The following is a 22,607-nucleotide window of genomic DNA, read 5'->3' as shown; positions in this document are numbered from 1 at the left end:
GAAGTATGCTGCACGTGCCCAGAGCTGCAAGAAAAGAGTTGCCAGCATTCACGGAACTGATGATTGCTAGTTCTTCCTGTGTAAATTGATAGAGAGCTTGGCGAAAGCTGGGCACTTCTGAATTGATGTAAGTGCTCATAAACTACAGTACTTTGGAATAAGCAACAGTCTTCTGAAAACAGAGTGTCTGGCACTGTTATGCTGTGCCCACCAACTGCAGCAGAAGTAACCTGACAGGTTTAAAATTACGCCATCAGTATGAACTTAAAGCAAACCTGTCACCTTTTTTCCTTTTTGTAATTAAAATCCATCCTATCTTTTTTTTATTGTTTACTTGAAGTTTTAATATTTTACCCTTTTGCATATGATTATGGGTGTATCAATCTTGCCTGAGCTGCTTTTAACATTTAGTGGTATGCAGTGACCTGAACTACAGAAAACAATAGTCTGGAGCTGACTTATTGAATTCTATGGTATTTTCTAGTCATGCTCTGTGACCTGTGTGGGAAAGGAGAAGAGGGGAGCTATACTGATCACTGATTATGTATGGTGGATCTTTTCTTATCTATTTTTTTTATGTCTGTTTTTTATTAATGTCACCTTTCAAAGTGACCTCTACAGAACAGTGTCTGCCTATAATTAAATTTAACCCTTTGAGGACCAGGCCCAAAATGACCCAGTGGACCGCGCAAATTTTGATCTTTGCGCTTTCGTTTTTCCCTCCTCCCCTTCTAAGAGCTCTAGCACTTTCAGTTTTCTATCTACAAGGCCATGTAATGGCTTGTTTTTTTCAGGAATAGTTGTACTGTGTAATGGTGTCTTTCATTCTACCATAACATGTATGATGGAATTCCACATATATTATTTATGAAGATATAAATAGGTGAAATCGTAAAAAAGAATGCAATATGGTAACGTTTGGGGGGGTTCCTGTGTCTACGTAATGCACTATATGGTAAAAGCGACATGATACTATTACTCTATAGGTCAGTCTGAACACAACCATATGCAGGTTTGCACCGATTTTCTAATGTTATTTTTTTTCTTTAATGAAATCCTTTTTTTTGGCAATTAAATATTAATAAAATGGGCCTATTGTGACACTTATAACGGTTTAAGTTTTTTACCTATGGGGCTGTATGGGATGTCATTTTTTTTCGCCATGATCTCTAGTTTTTAATAATACCATATTTGTGAAGATCGGACGTTTTGATCACTTTTTATTATTTTTTTTATATATATAATGTAACATAAAATCGGTAATCTGCGTACTTTTTTCCCTCTTTTCGTGTACGCCGTTCGCAATGACGCTTGTTATATTTTAATAGATCGGACAATTACGCACGCTACGGTATAAATATATGTTTATTTATTTATTTTTATATGTTTTATTTATATAATGGGAAATGGGGGGAGGGGGAGGGGTTTTGGGGGAGGGGTTTTGGGGTTGTGTGTTGGTGTTTTTAACTTTTTTTTTTTTTATACATTTTAAGTCCCTTTGGGGGACTTCTACATACAATACTTTTATTTTACACACTGATGATTGCTATGCCACAGGCATAGCATTGATCAGTGTTATCGGCGATCTGCTCATTGAGCCTGCCTGTGCAGGCTCAGTGCAGCAGATCGCCGATCGGACCGCACGGAGGCAGGAGAGAGACCTGCGGGGGTCCCGATCGGTAAGTGACAGGGGACTCCCCCTGTCACTTACACTTAAACGCTGCGGCCGCGCGTTTAAGGGCTTAATGACATGTGGCAGCGCGATCGCTGCAGCGTGTCATTACCGGTGAGGTCCCGGCTGCTGATTGCAGCCAGCCCCCACCTGCTATGAAGTGCGTTCCGCTCCGGAGCGCGCTTCATAGCTCAGGACGTACCGGTACATAAAAGAACTATGTTTAAAAAGGGTTCTTCCAAAAACAGCAGTATACCTGTTATACCTGTTCTCAGGTTAACTTTGGTACTAAAGCTCAGCGCCATTGAAGTGAATAGAGGCAAGTTGTAATACCACTCATAACCTAAGGACAGATGTGGTGCTGTTTTTGGAATAAAGGAAGAAAATAGCTCCATTTTCCATCCCTGGATAATACCTTTAACATCAAACAGTAGGTCATTTTCTGATGACCCTTCCCCATCAAGCCTTTTCTTCTTATCGATCTATCACATTATAAACATACATCCAGATAAAAATATGAAAAACACAAAACATGAAGTTTAGAATCTGATGTGATCTTGTGTGTTAAAAAGTTCTTACTATAAAGACTCTCCGCCACGGAATCCCGTCTGGCTCAGTGTCACACAATGTGTCAATGGGTGGGCTCACGGGTCTCTGCTGACATGTCAATTCTTTGAGCAGAGAGCAATGGAAGCGGAGGTGTGCAAGTCATCTCATAGAGACACTGTGTGAGACTGGAAGCAGGTAGGATTCTGCCACTTTTGCTCCGTGTGAACTGGCCCTAAAAGACCTATAGCACAATCATGTATACGACCTTAACCACCTCCTATATGTTGGTAGAAAATGCAAGGTGCTCTTCTCTTGAACATCTTAGGATGTTTTAGTCCTTTCGTATGTAATCCATATCAATAAAAAGACAACAAAAATCAATATGTTCCTTGTGGTACATTATATAGTAACCCAGCCCTGTTGTAGTTTACACTGATCACATAAACCTCCTTAAATAGGGGCTTAATAAGCTTGGTTTAACTGGGATTTAAATTAAGAGCAGTGGTCATTAACATTATCCAGATTAGAACTCTTGTTAATTACCATAGAAAGATAAAGAAAATATCCTCTACTGGTTCAAATGAACCTGACAAATCCTTGTTGTCTATAATTAATATGTTAGCGTGAAAATACTGTAAATTGAACTGTTTCATAATGTGGCGTGCAGTCTAGTACACTGACTAATATAATTACTGTTTCTTTACAAGCGTTCTTTATTTGATGGGCTCGAAGAAAGAAGTATGTGCTAGAGATATGCATCATTTGAGGAAGCTACATATTGGTTATTTGTGAGCTCCCTTGTAACACCAGTATGATTGAGATGCTTCTTGCTCACAACGCCTTGTTAAAATGTAGTACAGTACATGGGTTTTTCATGATTGTGTATTGTTTCTCTGATAAATTAAACAGTTTACAATAATTGCACAACAATATCATATTTGTGACCCCCTCTGTTATTCTATGTATTTCTTCCAGACATCCAGATAACATGTCCTGGCTGGTGGTAACACATGTCCAATAGCCCTTGGTGGTTGTCACTGCCAAAATCCTCAGGCAGCAGAGTGATCCCTAGCCTATTTTGCAGGCTAGGCAAACAGTTGTAGTAACCAATTTGAACTAAAATGTGTATATTTGCGTTCTTCAAGTGACTGTTGACTATCCATTAACCCACATGTGTATGGCCACTCTATCTATATCTAAATCTATGCAATAAAGTATAGACAGCAGACACTTAGCACTGTCTTTCACCATTGTGGCTGCTGCGAGGTGAAGTCCCGTATGCATATAGATTGTACGAGTCTTATTGCACTGCTTGGTGGTGCTCTACTGTGGAAACAGTTTGTACAATAAGTGAAAAAATAACTAGTAAAGGCAGTGGCCGCTCCCCATCAAGTGCTGGTTTATGGTTAGTGGTCACCGCTTTACTTATTGTTTCTTCAACCATTATATCTAAATCTATATAACTTTCTGAAACCCGTTATTTTGAAATTTTTCTTTTCCCCACCGGAGTACCTCTTTAAGAATAGGCCCACTAGAAGGCGATTTTTTTCATCAGAACAGTTTTAAATAACAAATATACCACAGAAATGTCTAAATATAGGAGCTTTTTATTAATTATTTCAATAAAAAGAAAAAACTATAAGGCTATGCCTACAAATGTGAGCATTTTAAAAATTAAAAAATATGTACTTCTTGGTGGCTTAGTTCTACAGCTTCTTGTGGTATTATACAATGGATCTAAAACTTTTTTTCAATTGCTCTTCATATACTGATAGGTCAATTACTGTTGATTTCCATGTATTGGACCCTATTAGATTCTGTTAACGTTTAGTTTTCATTCCACTACCTTATAATATAATTCAGTAGGGGATTTCTTAAAGGCAGGTACTCATTTCCATGACATTGGTCAAAGATATAATTGAGCCACTAAACGTGACACCCTTATGTACATATTGTCAGGAACTGGTCTACAGGTTCTATAGATGGAAAACAGCTATAGTTGTGAACGAACATTTAGTCAACCGATAGCCAACTGTCCCAAAAGCTGCTGCTATACTCCTCCGGGAGAGGTGCTGTAGCTTACACATTAGATGGTGAAAGAAGTCAATCATTCACCACTACTGCCAGGAACCATTTACCTGTGCTCAGATCTGCTGTCTGACAGGAACAGACCAAGTTGAACCCACAAATGGAAGAGATATCCAGCAACGTGTTGTAGTTAAATCAATATATCTTTATTGTATTAAAAAAACACACACTCCAAAATCTTCAGAACAAGATGTTTCAGGCTTGTGGGCCCTTAGTCATGGACTACGAGCCTGAAACCTGATGGTCTAAAGGTTTTGGAGTGTGTGTTTTTATACAATGAAGATATATCAACTGGACTACACCACGTTGCTTGATATCTCTTCCATACACATTAGATAGTAGTCTGGTGCAGCAGAAATCTGCAGGTTTAGCCCAAACTTCCATATGTTATGCATATGCTCAGCTTTACTCTGGGCACTTAAGCACTTGTTGGCTTTCTTTTTGTAAATCTTATTTTTCTAGTCTGTGGGCAGTGTTTTTTTGCATGTAACTTGTGTGCCCTTTAGCAATATTAGGCTTCAGTCAGTGCTTTGTTGGTATCATGCTATATATTTGTCAACTCAATCTGTTAACCATTATAATGTGTTTATTGTTGGTGATATACAACACTTTCTCAGTACCTTAAGGTCACCATACACAAGACACGGGTTTGTGTTAAGTGGATGGGGCTCTTTCAAGACTCCACTGACCAATCAGTGAAGATAGAAGTTGGGCATGTTGGCCCCTTTGTTCTTGTCCAAAGTCGTCTGGCTGCTGCTTGGCCCTCCTATCCCCATAGAACACACTTTGGGTTGAATTATTTCTATTAGTGTTGGTGGTGGTCTTATCTGGTACCAGGAGGGGGATAATTCAACTTGTATTTTACCTGAACAGAGTATCACTTTAATACTTTTAGGGGAAGCAAAGAATAAGAAACACTTATCTGGATCTCTAAAACTTTTTTGAAATAACGGTGAAATTTATTTTCTGTTTTGCAAGTTTAATATTCCTGTCACACTTCTAACGCTTCTGATTCAGCATGATAACTGTCATAATAATGCAGTGATGAAATGACTGTATTGTTAACTGATAGCTGTGTTAGTATCTCTTTAAAGAAAGGATTAGAATAGGTTACTTACACAATACATCGCCATGCTGCATGCCATTTCTTAAAAGCTTTCAGGTCACTTCTATCTACATTAGGTATTAGAACCTACAAGATGTAAAGCAAGCAATTAATGCACTTTAAGCTATGAACTTGTGAACTCGCCACTTGTATATATATGTGTGTGTGTTGTTTCTTTTCTGTTTATATATTCTTTTTAAATATGTGCATTTTACTGTGCATGCATTAAGCATGGGGACTGTTAGCACGTCTAAAGTAACATCTGCTCTGTCTTTTTGTTGCTGGGTTCATTGTATAATTAGCTCTATATTTCACCAAATACAATTTTACTCCCAAGGCAGATAGAACAGCATGAACAAAACATAAATAATTGCAGATTAGAGAAACAGAAGGCCAACTGGGTCTAGATAGCTTTGTTCAAAATAGGGTTAAGGAGAAACGAAGGTCATAAGGGAAAATGTTCCACAAATAATATACAAACATCTAGGATGCACATCTGTAAAATAACAAATAAGATGGCATATATATATATATATATATATATATATATATATATTGTAATATCTTTTTTTTAATTCATTTCCCTGTTAAAGGTGTCAAATACAAAAACCTTTAGAAATGCAATGTAGGCTGGAACCATTTTATTTAATTATGACATATAAATGAGACAAATGAGAAAACACTGTCCTATGCCATCTACCTCAGAATATATTGTTCTTAAATATTCATGATTTTCCCTTATGGGACACTATTCTTTTCTCTCTTGTATGCTCTAAATTGTGAGTGAAATTGGCTCAGTTTAAATCCCTACCTTTTGTTTTCAAGGTGTACAAAAAAAAATCTCAGTTACTACTAGGATATAGTGCAAACAATAATTCCCAAGCTTCTGCTGTGTTCTGAAATGTGTATTTTCTTTTTCCATGTCTGCCAAGTTAGCTTTTTCATGGTTTGAAGTTACTACTATGCATAGCATCCTGAACCAATCCAATGTCTCACCCCACTGCTCCTGCTTGCTTTTCCCTGAAACAGAGAACACACCATCTTCTTCTCCACCATCTTCACAGTGTACTTCATAGCTGCAGGCAACATGTTTAGCATTGACAGAGATTTGTGAATTTTTTGTAAAAAGCTTTTATGCATGGAATTAGGCACTACACAGTGTTGCACATTGCTTGTTAAAATATATTTTATTCTAAATATTTGAAGCTGATTTCTTCCCCTACCAAACTAGAAAGCACTCCATGATATTGTGTGCAAAACCCAATGAACTAAAAATATAGACAAACTGATAGAATGCATATGATATACATCAATCAGTCAAGGCAGGCAGGGATGGGGGAGGAGGAGGTGTGCATGCTGTGCCACACAACACCCCTCGACAATATAAAACTGAATTTTTTTTAAGTATTCAAGGGCATTTACATGCTCTGTGATTGCACTCCATGCACAGAAGAGAAGATGTGCTACGGACCAGAATGCGGAACTCCCAGCATCATGATTCAGTATGATACCAGGACCTCCAAAACAGTTTAAATCTTCATGCTACTGTACTGACACAATAATTATTCATGATCATGGGAGTTCTGCATAGCACTTTCCCACAGCGTTAGAACAGAGCAGGAATTTGGGGACTACAAAGTATAGAGCCCTGTAATTCCTAAAACAAAACTTGGTGGCTGCAGAGGGGACTGCCACTACTGTACTTCTGCTGCCACTAAACTTAATTTTATTCTATATAAATATATATTATATATTTATTATATATAATTTTATTAAAGCAATGTATTAAAGATTAACTTTTAGTCTCCGGAGTACCCCTTTAAACAGACATCATTAGAGAGTATAAAGTGCCATGGAAGTACAGCATTTTGTTCTTTAATAAATACTATTGTCTCCTGGATAATGTACAAATGTCTTAAGATCAATTTTAACTGACAGAATAGCTCTGCTTTGCTAGGTCCAGTGATAGCTGAGCTGCAGTTTAATTGTCCTTCTCTTTTGATTTAAGACAACACTCAATAAATCATATTTTAGGAGAGATAGCGAAACACCAGTAATGTGCTGCATTTGTTCGTATCTGCAAAGATCTTTGCTAGTTTTCAAAAGCAATGTAATTAGAGAAGCAATCCTTTCATGAGAAATTACCAAATACATTATTTTGGTATAGATCTTTAGGTTTTTACAGGTGTTACTCAAAAAGGGTGGCAGAGGTTAAGAGCTAAAAGACCATTTATTATGTAGCTTTACTTGAAAGCAAGGACATAAAACAAATCTATAAAACCCATAAAACAGCATGAGAGCAACAACAGCCAAGGAATAATAACGTAATCACACAAAGGAAATAACATTGCCAGAGGAATAATTATCGAATTGTATTAACACAATAACACAATATTGAATGGTTTCCAAATTCACTAATTCCAGACATATCCAGATAAAGACAGGTTTACACTCACTGGACCTGGACTGGAAGCTTTTGATTTACTTGTTTATTCTCGTGCACCGAGCAGTAGCTTTCTTTAGTTGCTCATTTCTTAGCAGACTTTCCCCACAACATTAATTACAAAATATGGCAGGTGGGTGTGGGTTTGTGTGTGGGGTAGCCTGTTTAAAACCTTAAAAATTTGCTAGTGAAATTACCTGTGTTCCCTGTCCCTCCCTAACAGCATAAAGGAGTTTGTATTGAGTGGAAGTGAAGAATATGCACTGCTGTTCCATGTCCATCACTTTTGACAGCAACAATATCCCTGTGAATCCCATGGGTTGTCTGCCATTTACTTACTTTTAGTGGGTCAGACTAGGTTAAATAACTAACATACTTATCTGACCAATCCCTTATTAATGCCAGTCTGATGCTGACTGGGTTTCTCTTCATCTGTATTCCTTGATCCCACCTCAGCCAGTGATTAGCAGGGACCCAATGAGAAATGGAATGGTAGCAGAGGAGGACTAGGCAGTTTTTTTTTTTAATACAGTCTAACCTATATAAAAAGATGTGAACAGAGCTCAAACGGTTAAACATTTTGGAGTATATTTCTTATCTTAATAATGTTGAATCAGTGCACTGAGGTAGGTGAACCACAATACAACTATTTCCATTTTGGACTGCAAGGAGCAAAGACTAATCTAATAAGGTCATAATTAAATGTTATAAAGGTGGGCAGGTGTACAGATATAAAAGAGTAGCAAGAACTAACTATTGGAGATGAACAAATATTGAGCACATATTACCAGTGGCTGAAGAAGTTGGATGCAGCCCTAAGGAGTCCTAGCAAGCATGGATACAGCCTATGACTAAGTTAACACAACATATTTTTTCATTTAATAACGGCTGTTGTTGCAGATTGCAACCCCAGCCATTATTAAATGAAAAAATACATTGCATTGATTTCTATAGAATCCCTGACGGAGTGTATACCATGGAATAGCGGCCGCACAAAACTGACAGTGCAGACAATGTAAAGTGCTTCGGGCGCATTCCAATTCAAAAGAAATATAGTTCATCCAGATGAACTTCACAGAACGGCCGCTGTCATACATAAGTGTGAACAGGACCAATGGCTTTATTCATGTTCACCAACTTACTCAGCCACTGCTAATCAAATGCAGAGGGTTCATGTTCAGGCGAATCAGAGCTTGCTCAAGATTTGCTCAACTCTAATAACTATAAAATGAGATCTGGCTTTTAATTCATTCCCAAACTTTAAAAAGAAAATGAAGACCCACATGACTTGAGTCTCCAGAGCCAAAAATCACTCCATTCTATTTCTCCCATTACTGTTTTACATTTTTTCATGAAAAACACAGAAATCAGGAAGTTAGAACTATCTACCTTGCTGATATGTCTCAATAGGACACAGTGCTGATGATGCAGGTAAGAATCCTTCCTCCATTCTTAGCGCCCTATAAATGTCTACCTAGGGAAAATTTAAATACTCTCTCTCCCTTTTGCTACAGTACATTATGCTACAATATTATTTGGAGATGATAATATTTTAATATGACTCATTTGATTCCTTCTGATTCTTGTTTTGGAGGCAATTACTGCAGATTCACACATACACAAACACACACACAAATGCGCTCATAAGCCTTGACGTTTATCATGCACCAATACTTTCTGAATTTGCATCATTTATTCTCCGGGCTGGAGAATTATGTCAGTATAATTACTGTGTTGTTTATTTATTAGCTTTTCTAGTATTCAATGTAATGTCAAAGCACATAAACACAGCGGCATAAATTTGAAAGGGTAGGAAATTATCAATATTTTATAATTAATATTTTCTTTTTTTCTCAAAGCAGTTATGAGGATAGTTATTATTACACAAGCTAAGATTAGATTTGACAATTGCAAACATAAGCCAACCAACGTGGAAGCAAAATCAATACGTACATTTCCCTTGGGGCCACTATTTACTGTTCACAGCACCATTTACTTAATGGAATGGCAGTTATGTTTGCAGAAACCTTGTAACTAGCATTTTTATGTTTTAACTAAAAGCAGCTTTCTCCATGAATAACAAAAATAACATGCTTGCTGTAGTTAATGGCAAAAATATTTTAAGCTGTCATGCATCAATAACTTATGTGCTGTAGAATAACAGGACAAAGCAACATTTCTGAAAGGAAGCACTTCAGTTGGCAAGCTTTGTTAACTTATCTTGCTTAATTTGAGTGAGATAATGCACTCATCCATAATTGTCTATTAAATAGGTTGAGCCTTCCTGCTTTTTCAAGACTTTTTTTTTTTATACGTTTCTGCTGACGCAGGTACCATATTTTTCTGACATACAAGAGGCAGATCTTTGCTAGAGAGATATTTACCGGATCAACTGTATATTATGTCATTAAATATCTCAGCCCAGGGATGTCAGCTGTTCTCCTGCAGAAAAGACAAAGCAAGCATCCCATGATACAGTAAAATCTTGTTTAAAGCTACAGAAATATATATTTATAGGTCAGAATATAGCTATGTTCACACAAAGATATTTTTCAGTAAAGAACGGATGCTTATTGCAATGGAATCAGCGTCCGTTCTTGATTGCAGGGGCGGCATTGCATTGAAGTCAATGCAATGTGGCACTCTGTGTTCATACATCGTTGTTTTGACGGCGGCCACACATTACATTGAAGTGAATGGTTAATTGATTTGCAAGCAAATTCCTGTTAAAAAAGAATATTCCTGCTGCCAAAACAGAGGTATTGGCTGCAGGAATGGGCTGAATGCAGCCTGGCGGCTGGCAGTTTAACAGCGTCCGTTGCTGTGCAATGGACACTGTTAAACTAAGTGTGAACATAGCCTATAGGTGAGTTCAAAGATACATAAAAGGTGTTTTTACCATGGTGCACCATTTTATAGCTTATACTGTATAGTAAAATATAAATAGTTAAGTAACATATTTAAGGCAATCTGTCAGCTTTATATCAAACTCAAAATGTCAAGGAGGGGATCTAAATCATGCATACCTCCTCCCTCCCCCTCCCATCTCTGCTTGGCTTTTAGTGCTGAGCCCTGTATATCAATTAGTTAAGGCAGGGAGGGATGGGGGAGGGGGGGAGGCGTGCATGATGTGCCAGGCAACACCCCCTTGACAATATAGAACTGACATTTTTTTAAAGAGTATTCAACTCCCATCATCATGATACAGGACCTCCAAAGCTGTTTGAATCTTAATGGTACTGTACTGTCACCTTATTCATGATCATTGGAGTTCTGCATTCCAGGCCATAGCACATCATCTGTGCATAGAACACAATCACAGAACATGCCCCCACCTCCAAATTTTTTGCAGTTCCATGTTTTACAGCCTATTATATAGTCTAGAGCTGCAATTACAACTTTGCTGGCCATCACTGGGCAAAAAAAGAAACCTATAGTTGAATCACTAAAGGAAACATTTAACTAGGAAATAATGCTGGGGCAGCACTTCTGTTCTGAAGCAGCAGAATTTTAGAACCCATAATTCTGAATTGGATCTAGCACAGACTGTTACCAGAATCAGTTCAAGAGAAGTATCGCATTGTATGCACAAGGTGGCATTCACCTGAAAGGAAACCATTTTCATGCTGAAGTAGACATACTTAAAAACAGCTCTTATACCATATAGAGTGACCATGCATGCCTTTCTTGGAAACTTCATCAGCTGTACCCCTCAATCGCACTTTTATGCCTTATCTTGTTCATGTATTTTGTGGGGAAACCCATTTTAATTGCAAAATAAGACTGGAAAAAGTATTAGAGACAGTTTGTGACCATTTGACTGTAAGGAGATACAACATAAGCTGTCCAAGTAAGGCCCTGTTCACACTACGGAATCGGTGCTGAGATTCTGTGCGGAACCCCCCCGCGCAGACTCGGTGCCGAATCCTGCCTTCAATCTGTTTGAATGGGAGGGCTTGCGCACCTCCGCTCTCTGTGCCTCTCCGCTCAAAGAATTCACATGTCAATTTTTTAAGTGGAGAAGCGCGAAGAGCGGAGGCGCGAGCCCTCAGCAGGTTAGATTTGAACTTATACACTAGAACTTATACACAGTACTATCCCACCACTCATAAAGATCTGTTTGTTGTGAACATCTTGACACCCCTCCATAAGCTAAAAAGATCAACAACACACCTCAACACACTTCTCACTCATTCCTTAAAGGGAATCTGTCAGCTGCAATTCCTATTGCAAACTGCTAACACTGTTAGATAACTGTTAGATTAGGGAGACCACCTGTTACCACTAATAGATCTGTCTGTGATTCCAGACTGTAGAGAAATGCTTTTATTATATTGTAAGATGAGTCAAAGAGGCACCAAGCTGTCACACCTCCTTACTCCCCCCTCCCATACTGGACCCTGGTTGGCACTCTGTTTCCATGTGTCAATCAAGCAGGTAGGGGGGAGAGGAGACATTCCAACATTGTAGCTATTGAAGGGCTTGGGAAAGTTTCTTTAACTACTTTACCAGACAATAAAAGCATTTCTCTAAATCCTGGTATCACGGCTGGATATCTGAAAGGTACCATGTTTCTCCATGAACTAAAAGATACGGAACAGCGTCAGCAGTTTGGAATGTGAGTTACAGCTGACAGAATCTCTTTAAAGTTTTGCTATAATGTGTCAATGCCAGTAAAAGGTATTGGTTTGGAATCCAGCAAATTTATCTTACAGGGCATTGCCTAGACAGAATACAGTTGTAGCAATTATTGAGTATTAGTTTCATATCAGTTTTCAATGATTGGAGATACCCTGTAATCCCTTGCAATATCACATATTATTATACCCTGGGAACTCTGAATCTCTCATGTAATAGCATGTCACTCTGATAAAGCATTCAAAGAAGCTTATACAGTCAACACTCCACCATAAGGGCCCTATTACATGGCCAAAAATTAAGGTCAGGTCAGAGCTCTCTTCCTCCTCGTTTCCTGTTCGCTGTCTGTGCTATCACACACACAGACATTGAGCAGGGAGGAGCAGGGGGCCACGGGGAGCTGTGGGAGGGGTTGCCTGGACATTCTTAAGATCCACAGGCAGTAGACCATTGCTATCTTGATCAGGGTTTTAGGATTTTAGACAACAATCAGCCAACATCATGCATGACGGCTGATTGTTTTCTCTCCATATTACACAAAACGATTATCGTCTGGAGCGGCCTGTAATCAGCCAAGTACGCCAGATAATTATTTTGTGTGTAGAACCCTAAGGCTATGTTCCCTATGTGTCAGTCTTTCGGTCAGTCTTTTATCAACCAAAACCTAAAGTGGGTTGAAAACGCACAAGCTGTGCAAATCTGTACATTATAATTTTACCCTGTCAGTTCCACTCCTGGTTTTGGTTGAAAAAAGACTGATTAAAAGACTGAATTACCATGTGTGAACATAGCCTAAACCAAGATTGGCGGTAACTCCAGCCCTGTTTCCTTAGATACTGTAATCAGTGATGATTGTAGCATCGAAGTGGCCCATTTTATCACAAGATGTCCTTTGGAGGAGAGGGTCATCACTGCCAAGATAGGTCCTGCCTGGAAGTAACTGAATGACAGTGTTCTTGCTTTGAAGTAACAGAATGGTAAGTGGGGACCTTATAGCATCTACAAAAAGCACACTAACAAAGTAATTCATTATTGACCTCAATTCATTGCAGTAATGTGTATCCATGCAGCAGAATTTATACTACTGTATGTGCACCATCATTATGTTTTCTGCCCAGAAGTTTGCAGGATGTAAGATCTGTGTATGCAGACTACAGAACCCTCCTTGAGTAGTCCCTCAGAATATAGTATTTCATAGACACCCACATTATTCTGCTGATTGTGCCTAGGACCAACATAGTCATCCAAGTTCAAGGGAGAACAGTTTTGCTGCCACACCCTTTTTTTGGTAAGATGTAATGTTATTGCAGAAGGATATCTTACTCTTGGCCAGCCGTGCTAATGATATCCACCTACAAGCTAGAAGAAGCAGCCTGCCCATATAAACAAGGTGCAAATTTGTTTGGCCTTTAATACATTCTGCTTTCAACTGGTTAATTCTGTTTCAGAATTTATTCTTTTGTAGATCTCTAAGCTTTCTTATGGAAATGAAGCTTTTTAGAAGATTTGTACTCATTTTCAAACACTGTTACATTCATTCAAGTATGCCATTATACAGAGGCAGCTGGCTTTTATCTAGTGATATTTACTTCAAAAAGCGAAGTTAAATGGTATCATAGATTAATTCTTAGGGCACCGGAAGAACCTTTTTTTTTTTTTTTTTTAGAGTAGAAAGAGATTTTGTAATTACTTAGGCCACAGCAATAAAATCGCTGAACATGTGTACTGTAAGATTCATCATATCATGTGCCACAACACAAAGCAGCAATAAAAGAAAAAAAAAACAAGTTATAAAAATCAAACATGGGAACATGACATCCTTGTCACAAATATGCATTACAGCTTTCCAGTAATTTACAGCTCTACATAACATGCTTTCTTGAGTACTATTTTTTTCATTCAGGAAGCAATGAAACTTCAAAAAGGGCATTATCCTCTGCAATTTCTTACATAAATCAAACTGGAAATAAGACACATTTTACAATTCAATTTAAGATCCCACTGAGACAATAATGTTGCAAGCTGTGCATTTTGCAAAGTAATATAGTAATGTCTAGTTTGCATTTTTGAAAAACCAAATTAATCACACTTTATTGAATATGTTCAAGCTAACCTAAAATCATTTATTATTAAAAATCTGTTGCAACAAATATAAACTATATTTTATACATAAAGGACAAACTCATTTATTCATTAGGATAAAATGCTCAGAGGTTGCATTTTAGAAGAACACGGAATGACAATGTAAATGTATATTATATGCAAATCTGCATATGTATTACAGGCAATAAAATGTAACAATTAGCATACTTTCCAAGCTCTTCTTCTTTTTATACATTTAAAGAGCCAGGTAAAAATAAATATTACAATCAATTTTATTGTACCCCTTAAGTTATGTAACTTAGTTCTAATACAGATACTGTATGTATTCAACCATATTTCAGGTTTAGGCCATGTTCACACAATGTATATTTTCGTAAAAGTACGGCCGTTGTTGCCGATTGCAACAACAGCCGTGATTAATACGAAAATGTACGTTACCTTGTCATCTATGGAATCCCAGCCGTAGCATATACACATAGTATACACTCTGGCCGGGGTCTCTAAGGGCACCATAGAAAACGGACATCACGGTTTTCTGCGGCTGCTGTTCATTGAATAGCAGCCTCAGAAAATCCTGTCAGTGCACACAGTGGAGTGAGCGGCTCCGGCGCTCGCTCAATAGTGTGCAGTGGGAAGTTCTGATGCGGGCGCGCACGGGTCTGCCCGCATCCGAACTCTGCGGCCCTAAAGATCATGCCGGGATGATCTTTTCTGAACATAGCCTTACATTTCATTCAGTTAAAGGGGTACTTAAGCGGGGGTTCACTTTTGTGCTGGGACCGGGGAGGAGGTGGCCTAGGGAAAAGACGTCCACTCACCCCCCCGGTTCCAGCGGCGGGTCCCGCATCGCGGCGCTCCGGTGCCCGGTTCCCGTCCGCTTCCGGGTGTCTGATGCAGGCCCAAGACGTGACGTCTCAGGTCCGCTAAGCCACTCAGTGAAGGAGGCGGGATCCGTTTCAAGTCCGCTCAGATCCCGCCTCCTTCACTGAGTGGCTGAGCGGACCTGAGATGTCACGTCTCGGGCCCGCGTCAGACACCCGGAAGCGGATGGGAACCGGGCACTGGAGCGCCGTGATGCGGGACCCGCCGCTGGAACCGGGGAGGTGAGTGGACGTCTTTTCCCTAGGCCACCTCTTCCCCGGTCCCAGCAAAAAAGTCCCCCCCCCCGCTGGAGTACCGCTTTAAGTCTAGTTTGAGATCTAAAGTATGGGAAAAAGTACTAACGTTAAGTGATACAGGGCTTAAATAATTTTATTACATTAACCCCCTCCAGCCGCTGCACTGTAAATTAACGTCGCTGCAGCCTAAGTCTAAAGCTGCAGCGGCGTTAATTTACATCGCAGGATGACACAGGCGCAGGAGCTGTCATCCGCATCGGGTCCCAGCTATCAGTGTCCCAGCTATCAGGTCCCAGCTATCAGTGTCCCAGCCATCGGGTCCCAGCTATCAATAGCCGCGCTCCGGTGCTGAGAGTTAACCCTACAGATACTACGGTCACCACGACAGAGGAAGCTCGAGAGAAGAAGAATTCTCTGTCCGCTGTACATTGGGGCTCTGCGAAGTGATCGCAGAGCCCCAATGGTAGCCATGGAAACCAGATGCCCCAGACTTCTGGTTTCCTGGCTACGGAGGCCGGAGGGGGGAAGGCTGGGCGAGTGTGGCATGCATCCGTGAGCTCTGCCCCCTCCCCTCTCTCCCCTGCCTCTGTCACAAGATTTTAACAGCGGCAGGGGACAGAGGGGAGGGGGCAGACATAGGGACATCAGCTTATGGGATCATTATGATCCCATAAGCTGATGTCCTAAAACAATCTGGGCATTGAGAACTCAATGACCCATGGTCATGAAAGGGTTAAAGAATCACCTTCCTGTTCACCTACTGAGGTAACAACATTGCCTTATTCACCTAAATGAAGCTGTTCAAGCCAGTCTGCATATATTTTTTTCAGGACACAAATTACATAGAACCACCAATGTGCACAGGATGATTATTCAGACTCTGTCTTGGCATTCCTCATAGGAGCTCAATAGTGGGCTCTAGAGATGAGCGAACCTCGAGCATGCTCGAGTCCATCCGAACCCGAACGATCAGCATTTGATTAGCGGGGGCTGCTGAAGTTGGATAAAGCCCTAAGGCTATGTGGAAAACATGGATATAGTCATTGGCTGTATCCATGTTTTCCAGAAAACCTTAGAGCTTTATCCAAGTTCAGCAGCCGCCACTAATCAAATGCTGATCGTTCGGGTTCGGATGGACTCGAACCCGAACCTGGTTCGCTCATCTCTAGTGGACTCCCATCAACTGTAGAAGAAGAAAAGAAAAAAATCCTGGATTAATTGCATTTCATATGTATGAGGGACAGCAATCCCATTGAGGACACTACACCCAGTGTGCCATTACTGGTGATATTCCTAATAAATTAGACTGCCTTCTTCCAGAATCAGTGCTACTCCAATCCTAGTTTAAGTGTGGTTTTGCAAGTCAGTTTCAGGTAAGTTAATGGAGCTGAATTGTAATACCACATACAACCTGAGGACAGGCGTGGTGCAGTTTTTGCAAAAAAAAAAAAAGTGTTTTTTTTCTAATCCTGGATAACGCCTTTAAGCATGTTTTGATATACATAATAGCATTTCAAGCATTAGCGTTATTTATATAAACTTTTGAAATGTTATTCAGACATGTAAAAAATTAAGATTACACTAGGTCTCAGTCCTAAGACCTGCTGTTATTGCATTAGAAAGGGAAAATGCACAGCACTTCCTGACTGGCCACCTATTTTAAATTACAGGCTGGGAGGCTGGGTAAGGAATAGAGTGCACTGCCATGCTCATTCCCCAGCTATAACTAATGATCGGAGGGGATCTCAAGATTCTCACCAAGAGCGATCTTGACTTTTAATGTCTAAACGACCTGTCTAAAGTTAATTTAAATGACACTAAAGCTTTAAGGTTACATGTCTCCAATTCCCCCAATCTAATAAGGATCAAACATGGAATGTATAATTCTGTCCAGAAATAAATATACATTTAATGATGGTGATAAATTAAGAAAACAAGAATAGGAACACCATGTGTCAAGAGAGACACCTAGTCTTCTTCTCTCTATTGATTGAATGTAATGAAGGAAATATGTTGATTCCGTGATCTTGTTAATGGATATTTAAAACATCCTAAAATCAATTCAATATATATTCATTTCTACAGGGAGCAGTGATGGTTCTTGGGAGAAAGAAAAACTTCAGTCTCTCCCTACCCAAGGGTCACAAGCCTCTGTTAACCATGCCACCTTGCCTGGACAGCATAACCTTCCAGTTACTCATCCTCTCAACTCTCTACAACAGAACCACCTTCTGCCAAATGGTACGACATGCTGCCATTCATCCCTCATAAGGCAACACATTTTATCAGGTGCTTTTATTGGAACCTTAAGAAAAAATATATACTTTTACTTATTTATTTGTTCTATTCATCAGAGCTTCATGCATATAAAATTGATGTTCCGAATCTTAATGGACTATAATGCAGAAAACTCTAGTTGAATGATATTGTCAACTCGATTCTTATTGTAAAACCCTTGAGCTTCTGGAGATAAATATATAGGGGGGCATTCATTGACTGATGACTCCCCTCCACTCCACCTCAGCATTTCAAGGACTGTGTGGTATTTCAAGGAGTGTGTGGTATGGTAGAACTGTCATTTCTTGCCATGCCATAAATGTTGATGTTTTGGGGAAGGAAAAATTGGACAAAATTGTCTTTACCCATATAAACATACAGTATAATTTATCTATGTATTAATTTATCTATTAAGTTGGTTCATGTGAAATAGGGATGGTACAATTCCTTCAGAACGCCTAATAAATAATTATTTTGTAGAAGTAAAGCAGTCTCCTGAAAATGTTCAGACCATTGAATATCACTTCCTTTCTTGTACTGGGGTTACAAAGTGCAGAACTTCCTGCTATTACATAAATTTACATTTGTCACCCACATTCACTGCACAAGTAGGAGACAAATGCTGATGTTTGTGGTGCATAGGGGGACATTCATTAAGACTGGCATGCTCGTACTCTGCTGGTCTTAAATAAAGCCCTGTCCGCAATTACCCCACCAGATTTACTACGAGGCATGCGGGACGTATGTCTGTCCCAGAAATGTACACCTGCCCCAGTGTAGATTTGTGCCGTGGTTTTCGCCTGATAAATTATTCCTCCTACCACCTTGTCATGCCGCTCCTGCCCACCCATCAGGTGAGCGGGGCTTATGCCTTGGTTACGCCACAGAAAAGCCCAAAAATCTGCACCTACAGCAAGAGTGCAGTGCTGATAAATGTGCACCATAGTTCTTTACCAGATAGTGAAAGGTCTTCTCCTCAGCACTCAGCCAAGGGTATCTAGTCCTCTATATATGGAATATAGTCTGTAAAATCGACATACTCTCAACTTGTTTTTATACATCTGTGATCAACACTATGTAGCCTGGTTATAAAATTCAAAATCTTCTCAAAATTCTCTCACTGTAATATCCAATACTGTGTAAAGGATACATTAGAATATGTAAGTGTACCACCAGCCTTACAGAAGTTTACCACTGGTAGATCGGGCAAACTGTTTGTCTTGGTAACTATAACTAACCAGGAGAATCTCTTCTTCTATAGGTCCCATTATGTAATAAATGGGTAGCTTATTATTTTCAACTGCAACAATGTAATGTTTTATCTATCCTACAGCGGCACCACAGGGTAATTGAGTACTTGTGTCAAGCTCCTAAATGGATGAAGTCTTGTCATTAGCATATTAGAAGAACCCTTCTAGTAAAAGGGGATTGTGCAAAACAGACACCCCCCCACCCCCGTGGAATGTGAATATGAAAGTAATTTTTGTTCAATGCTTATCCATATTTTTAAATGTTACTAGATAAAATTTTTAGTGTACCCTCTGAGACTTTTACTTTGTTTGTGTATATTTTTGATAATTGTACTAGAATTCAAGCTATTTACAATGATTTCAGCTCTAGAGGATTTCAGGAGGGCTTTGCTGGGTGGTAAATCAGCTTCAACTTGCATTACCATTTTCTGGTGTAAAAATAAAATAAACCAAGGTTCTTTCCACACCACATTTATGCAGTGGGCAGTGGGGGCATACGTTGGTAGACTCCCTGACAGATAGTATGCTATTTTTTATTTAGATCCTGCTCTTTGCTGTAAATATAATGGAAACCCCCATGTAAACCAGCCTAATGGTTGCTATCAGGTCATTGGGCTATAGGGAAGCATTTGTGGTATACACTGAGAGATCCCCTGATAACAGATAAAAGTGGTGTGGATGGAGCCTAAGGAGTCTAGTAGCTTCCTTTTTTTTTTACAGTTGCTAAAATATTATACATTGTGATTTAAAGACTTTTTTTGTTCTGCATCCATAGGTCTGGAACTTCCTTTTATGATGATGCCCCATCCACTTATTCCTGTAAGCCTACCTCCAGCCTCTGTTACTATGGCCATGAGCCAGATGAACCACCTCAGTACAATTGCAAACATGGCTGCAGCTGCACAAGTACAAAGTCCACCATCCAGGGTTGAAACATCTGTAATAAAGGTAACTTTGTAATAGTCTGTCTAGTTTTTTTTAAAAAAACATTTGTGTGAATACAGAAGGAAGCGCTTTGCCTAATAAAACCTAGTTTCTTATATTTGCTTGCTAATATAGTCACAAATTGTGCTGATATATATATATATATATATATATATATATATATATATATATATATATATATATGTAAAGTGTATTTAAGATATGTTCACACATGCAGATTTGGTTCAGATCTGATTTATTTTGCTGAAGAATCACTGCAACTGATCTGCGACAGATTTGTACATGTAAAAATACCACTATGGGCCCTTATACACAGGCTGATTATGGTTAACGAATGTTCCTTGGAATGCACATTCACCAGATAAATGTAAAAAGGCCAGCAATGAGCCGGTGAGCGAGCAGATGCCTGCTAGTTGATTTGATTTTTTATGTGGACTGTAAAATAATCTTTATCAGCCACACATCTCTCTGTCTAAACAGGAGATGTGCATCTGATAACAATGTATAAGTGGCTGTAGGAGCGGTACAGCATTTGCTTATGTAGCCCGGCTACACAATTGCTCCTGCCTTGTAAAGGCACAGTAAGCGAGCAATGATCTTTTGCAACCATACAATCTCTTCGCAGCTGTAACCCCTCTCTCCCCGGACAGAGAGCGCTGCATGTATGTGCCCACATCTGCCCTGCTCATTCCTTCATGCTCCCTGCAGTCTCTGTCAGCCCTTGTGTTTCCCATCCTCTCCATTATGGGGATCTGTGGCTCTATCCTGTATCTACAAACTGCTGCTGTTTTTCAGGTTTATGCAATTTTTATACATTATACACCACATGCTGATTGCTATACTTTACAGTAACTTATAATATCACATATTCAGCTGTTTCTAAATCTTTGTTTCATTAGTTTCACATGTTATTCAGAATTTTGTTAGTTTCACCTGTTATTCAGTTTTTCTTATTCAGTTTTCTTATGTAAAACTTTGCTTTGGATTAAGAGTCGATTTGGATTACAAGCATGGTCCCGCAATGCATTATGCTTGCAATCCAAGGCACCATTGTACTCTGAGACAGATCAGTTACAGAAAATGTGCAGTGCTTCCGCACCAAAACAATTTACCAACCGTCAGTTGCAGATCTGTTGCAAAAAATCCACATCATATCCACAGGATGTAAACATACCCATTCTGGGACGTTTAGGGAAGAATGAGGAGTATTTATTGCATACTGCCTTGTGCTAAACTGAGGAACTGGTAGGAGTGCGAGAGTGGTGATGACACAAACTTACAAAACAAATAGATTTTTGGCTATTTCCAAACAGGGGCAGACAGAAGAGCAAGCAACTTTTTTTTTTTTTATCTGACATCAGTTTCCATTTAGGTAAAACTGCACCACAGTGTGATATTTTCAATTTTATCTATAAAATTTACAGATTCGAGCTGTGGCTTTCACATAAAAAGAAAGTGAATTATGTACACCAAAAAGCAGCATACCTACTTATAAATTCCCCCATGTATTTAAAATATAAACAAAAGACAAACTGACTGAATAAATAAACCAAGCATAAAAAAGTGCAAGTCAATCACTTTAAATAGAGTACGACTTTTCTTTTGTCTTTATATGCCGTTTTCAAGTATGATTTCCCATGCATAATATATACATTCAGTGTACTCTAGTAGACTCTATCATAGCTTTAAACTGAAATGATCCTTTAAGACATTTTGTATAATTCCTTTTTCTGTATTGTTAAGACACCGCTTGAAGAGACTTTTGAATAGACATGAATGCATTGTGTATACTTAGAAAGATTTGAGTAAGATTGCTACATGAAAAGATGAATAAATAAAAAGGTTACTGTTATTGTCAGAATGGAAAATATTATTCAGATTATAGCGATTATAAATAGCTTTAAAATGATACTAAGAAAGTAGTACCTTAGGTCAACCTGTCTGAAATTACATTTTGAGAACTATACATGGTTTTATGGGTTGTATTATGTAGCTGCCTTGGCCTCATGCTGAGAGATTTTTTGAATCTGCCCTTTCTGAAATGAGATGAGCATTAGATGTCCTTTTGTAATAGAATGTTTAGATATATGAGATGGGTGAATGGCAGAGGAGCTGTAACAGGCTGGGATAGCCAAGCTTGACAGCCATGAATCACTCTGTGTATGATTGCCATGACCTGTACATGCTGGAGACATGGAGGGGGATATTTTCATGCATTTTACAATGTTTTATTTTGTTGCAATTGAAAGGATTACACCAAATATAACTCCATATATTTTATGACCTTATTAGCCATAAAAATCGAAAAATCTACAAAATGGCATCATAAAACACTGCAGTCTATTCTTCCAGCAGCAAATCTACAGATAAATATTGAATTTATTTAAAAGCCAGCATAAAACACATGATTTGCATAATG

The 22,607-nt window shown here is 38.9% G+C and overlaps 1 protein-coding gene across 8 annotated transcripts in view; it reads left to right on the top strand.

Moving 5' to 3' along the window:
• DACH1 (dachshund family transcription factor 1) overlaps positions 1-22,607 on the top strand; it is a 265,889-nt gene that overhangs the window by 175,740 nt on the left and 67,542 nt on the right. For 3 of the 8 annotated variants that reach the window (XM_069970601.1, XM_069970600.1, XM_069970599.1), the window contains exons 4-5: positions 17,802-18,005; positions 20,019-20,191. In XM_069970601.1, coding sequence (XP_069826702.1) covers positions 17,802-18,005; positions 20,019-20,191 — 377 coding nt within the window. The remainder of the gene's footprint in view (positions 1-17,801; positions 18,006-20,018; positions 20,192-22,607) is intronic. The other 5 variants (XM_069970606.1, XM_069970605.1, XM_069970604.1 and 2 more) reach the window with 2 other exon arrangements.

Source organism: Dendropsophus ebraccatus, chromosome 5 (genome assembly GCF_027789765.1).
Source record: "Dendropsophus ebraccatus isolate aDenEbr1 chromosome 5, aDenEbr1.pat, whole genome shotgun sequence".
Classification (NCBI taxonomy): Eukaryota; Metazoa; Chordata; class Amphibia; order Anura; family Hylidae; genus Dendropsophus; species Dendropsophus ebraccatus.
Note: the sequence above shows the minus strand (reverse complement) of the source record. Positions and strands in the feature narration are given on the sequence as shown.